The 4,780-nt window shown below is 46.2% G+C and overlaps 1 protein-coding gene across 1 annotated transcript; it reads right to left on the bottom strand.

The window, feature by feature from the left end:
• Positions 1-1,468: 1,468 nt before the first annotated feature.
• Positions 1,469-4,050, bottom strand: LOC119361462. The gene is made up of 3 exons (XM_037626655.1): positions 3,705-4,050; positions 2,543-2,766; positions 1,469-2,234 (listed from the first exon to the last, which is right to left on the bottom strand). Exons 1-3 carry the CDS (start codon positions 4,048-4,050, stop codon positions 1,851-1,853), a joined length of 954 nt encoding a protein of 317 aa, XP_037482552.1. The 3' UTR covers positions 1,469-1,850.
• Between the last annotated feature and the right edge of the window lie 730 nt (positions 4,051-4,780).

The following is a 4,780-nucleotide window of genomic DNA, read 5'->3' as shown; positions in this document are numbered from 1 at the left end:
AGAAAATGGCGGCAAAGAATGGCGGGAGAAAATGGCGGCAAAGAAAATAGCGGGAGAAAATGGAGGGAAAGAACGGCGGGAAAGAAAATAGAGGATAAAAGAAATAAAATACAAAAAAATACTACAAATAAAATATCTACTGATAACTTAACAGAAACTAAAAGAATATGTCAAAAAATAAAAAAACAATTTAAAGCAACTAAAACTAAAAGAAATAGCACAAAACCTATAAAACATTAAAAGATAACTGTTTTCGTAAAACCTAATTTTAAATAATCCTAAAATTCGCTGATTAATTACTATTGATAAACAAAGTCACAGAACCAGTAGAAAAAAGAATCATCTAAAAAGAATACTCCTAGCTCAAATTATAGGCAATCTAGTGATTGGAGGAAATTCATGAAAATTTAAATTCAAACTTTCGAATCTAGTCAAACTTGATATCTATACAAACTTCATAAAATTTCTAATCTAATGCAAAAAGAATCAAATGAAAATACTAAAAGTCCTAATTGATATGAATTTTTTAAAATAGTAGAGTAGGTGTTGGCCGAAGAGGACTCTTTGGCCAACCGTTGGCCGAAAAGTCCTTCGGCCAACGGTAGGCCGAAAAGTTTCTCTTCGGCCAACTGGAGGCTGACGGGGTGATACTTTTGATTTTTCTGTATTAGGGTGTATAGTTTCCGATCCCCGCGTGGTTGAGTGGCACGTGTAAGCTGGGGCATTATTGTAATTTGCCCTCTGTTGGGACTGTAATCAGTTCTTCTAAATCAATGACACGTCTTTAAATTAATAAAAAAAACTGTGCAGGAATATATTCAGAAAAAAAATACAAAAACACTATGGAGGATCCTCCACTTTGTAATTGGCCAATTGTTAGGATATGCCTAACTGTATCCCTTATAACCTTCGCCTCTCTTGTAGTCATCACATCCTTTATAACCTTTGCCTTCTCTTGGTTGTCAGCGGGCATATATGTGGTAGAAGAGGACGCCTGTCTTGCCGCGTCGTTTTATTTTGTCGCCGTACATTTTTTTATCATGCATGAAGCGGCGTTATATTAACATTGGAGGTCCAAAACATGTCATAAGTTTAGCTAAGCTGACTCTCTTATGCTCCCAAAAAAACTGGTTCTCTAACTATTCCCAGGTACAATAAGAAGAGCATACAAATGCCTTGAACCGGATGGTGTCAGGTACACAGCATACTCCCTCTCTATCAAAATATAAGACGTTTTTTGACACTACGATACAGAGGGAGTAAATAGCAACACTGGACCCGAGTGGCATAAATATTACAACGTTCAGGGAAATAATTTGGCCATGTACACCCAAACTGATGATAAAGGAAACAACATGTGGTCATATACTTCCTTTAGAATTGATGATATAGGAAGCAATGTGTTCAGGGAAATAAACATGTGCTAATTTGTGCAGAAATTTACCTTCTTCTTCTAGCATCCATGCATTCCTAGGGTATAAAATTACAAATTGAGTACCATAACATCTGAGCAAACACATAACAAGCTGAGTGCCACGAAAAGGCATCATGACATGACCATACAGAAACAGTTCAACAGCTTCAGGGATGCTACCACTGAAAATCGCTACACAGGCAACCTCCAAACACTACCCAACACGGTCTATCTATCTTCCCAGAACAATAACGAAAAGGGACCAAGCAACGGCGACTTGAATCTTGCAGGAACCGAGGTCGCACATGCCGTGGCTCGTGCCGTAGTTCTCCGGCTTGAACTCAGCTGTACCCCGCGCAAGAAAACCGGACAGAGAGGCGTCCACGGAAACCACCAGTTTCTCTCTTAGATCTACAGAAACAACCCGCCTCGAGAGCTAGATCGCGCCGTCCAAACCGACGGGCAGTTCTCTGTCTCCAGAACGAAGCAAGACGATCTCCCCGTCTACGCCGGAGGTGAGGGCGACAACCTGTCCTCGGTGGTTCTCCGGCCATGACCCGTCGACGATCTTGACGCTGATGGTGGCCTCGACCGAGCACGGCCGCAGCGCCATTTCATACTCGAGCGTGCAGCGGTTGTGGGGGATGGACATGGAGAGCTTGCGTGCACAAGCATTCCCGTCGCCGTAGTAGAAGACAGCAAAAGCCAGCATTTCGTCTTCGGACTCCCCTTTTCCCTTCACTTTTAGCTGGACTTCGAACGTGATCGGATCGAGGAACACTACCGCGCGGGATGGGCCTGTTAACAGCAAGAATGGATCCTGCAACACAAGCATTACCCTGTGATTAATCAACTGACAGACTTGTAGAAATATGTCTTGTTGTTTCCAACAAGCAGAGATGCAACCAGCATATTATATTAATCAAAGGTTGATCCAAAAGGATGTTTATTTGTTCGATTGCTTAGTTGTTCAAGGTTGAAATTAGATAAACATAAAGGTTGGTCAGCGTAAACATTGAATGAGAAGTAGAACATCTAATTGCACAGTAGATTAAGAGGCCGGGTAGTACTAGCAGCAAGAGATTGTTGACAAGGCAGGTAAAACAGAGAAAATTAGGTGGTACTCACGTTTTGCGTGAGGGTTTGGCAGTTATCCCTTGCGCGCCTAAAGAGATAGTTGCGATTGCGATCCATCGAGTCTCTGGTGGCGACATAGCCATGGACATGCAGTGGCCACTTGAGACCATCTGTTGGGGCCCTGACCCTGATGGAGAAGATCTGCACGGCCTGTTCTCTGAAAAGGTATTCCGGGGTGGGCGGTGCGGATGTGTAGCACATGGGACCGATACCCGCTGCGAGAAGACAAATTAAGTTGGTGATAAATACTTGCAGCACAAATAAAGATATAGGTCGACACTTAGACGATGGTACTAGCATGTTATTGGAAAACAGTAACAGACAACGCTAAGTAGCAGCATACACCAGAAAATAGATATGAATGCCATCCATGTTCTTATCTATGGCTGAGTTGGCATTCTATACATAAGCAATCAGTTATCGAAAACGGACCATACAGCCAGATAAATAGGAAAAGACTGGAACTAGGATCTTTACCAGCCTTGTTCCATGTATGCAATCAGATGGAAAAGAAAAACAGGCATACAGTTTTTACTTTTTAGCTCAACAGGCAAACCATGGAACATTTAACCAGCCGGTTTGTCTGTTCTCCCTGAACCAGCGAACCAGCAAACGGACGGCTTGCCTGAATCGATCAGCAGTTCAGTTTCAGTAACCTCTGTCCCAGCAATTATGCAGTGCAAATGTCTCTGATCAATGGTTTGGGTTCGTGGCTGTGGCATCCAATCTAATCTAACAAGAGCAACAACAAAACAGCTTTAATTTGACCAGCCGCGGTCCAGTTTCAGTAACTACGTTCCTAGGCTATCCTAGCAATTACGCAGTGCAAAAGGGTCTGTGGTCAATGGGTTGGATTTGTGGTTGTGGCATTGAATCTATCTAATCTAACAACAGCAACAGCAACAGCAAAACAGATTTAATCTCACCAGCAGTCTAGTTTCAGTAACTATATAATGTATATGATCCTAGCAATATGCAGTGCAAAAGGTCTGTGATCTATGCGTAGGATTTGTGGCTGTGGCGTGTAATCCAATCCGATGTAACAACAACAGCAACAAAATTGCTTCAATTTCCAGCGTCGATAGATGCTTATACTGAACAAGTAAGGCGTGGCACTAGAAAAATCAGACGCAAGTAGAGGGTTTCTTCTCACTTTCGTCGTCAAAGGAGCCGAAATTGCCGGCCCATCTCCTCTCCCAGACCCGACGGTGCACGGCGATCGCGTCCTCCTCCCTGTAATCCCCCGCCACCGGCGCCGAGCTCCGGGCCGGAGGCGGCCGCTTTTCCCCGTCGCGGGGAGGCAGGTGCTTCCTCCTCAGGGCCGCCTTCCGCTTCACGTTGACCCCTCTGCGGCGGAGCGGCCGTGGGTTTGCCTTGCCGCCGCCGACGACGACGGCCTCCTCTTCCCCGGTCGTGGCCCCGCGAACTGGGCTTCCTAGCCCTGCCTCGCCGTCGCCTTCGATCCTCGGCTCCGCGAATCCGACGCGCTTCGTCTCCATCCCCAACCCCACCTCCGCCGCGACGCCGCTCACGCTGAGTCCCACTCCCACCCCACCACCCTACAGCCGTGCTTCACACCCACGCTCAGCCTAATCAACCACGCGGGGCCGAAGCAGAGTCGGAGAGGGCTTCCTTGCATCGGGGTAATCCTGGGCCGCAGGATCTTCATCCAAGGGCGGAGAAGGGATGAAATTGAAAGAACGCCGGATTCCAGTCGGGCTTCTCCTGAGTTGAGAACCTTGAGGTTATACAAGGGAAACTCCAACGCGCGACACAAATAGTCCGTGCGTGTCCGTTTGCGTTGAAACAGATAAAACACATGCCTAACACTCCGACATAAACTCAAAATCGGTCCGCTCGTTGTTCATCCGTATGCATTTTTGACCCATATTTGCGTCTGATTTACGTTCACACAGGCATAAAACGGTCTAGACGGTCCGCTCGGTGTCCGCCTCGGGCTCGCATGTCAGCCGCCCAATTACCAACTCTGCCGAAGTGAATGCGTCCACCTAACTTGGCCCACATAGCAGTGTCTAGAAACCTTCGGAGTCCTCTCCTTTTTTAATGCAAGTGTGCCAGGGGTCCAGCCTCATCTGTCGTGGTTCTAAGCCTGACAGTAGAATAGGTGGTAGGTATGGAGAGGCAAGATCCTAGTTATGGAGTAGTTGTATACGCAAGGATGTTACGAGTTCAGGCCCTTCTCGGAGGAAGTAACAGCCCTACGTCTCG

Source organism: Triticum dicoccoides, chromosome 2B, assembly GCF_002162155.2.
Source record: "Triticum dicoccoides isolate Atlit2015 ecotype Zavitan chromosome 2B, WEW_v2.0, whole genome shotgun sequence".
NCBI lineage: Eukaryota > Viridiplantae > Streptophyta > Magnoliopsida > Poales > Poaceae > Triticum > Triticum dicoccoides.
This window is presented reverse-complemented; position numbering and strand designations above follow the sequence as displayed.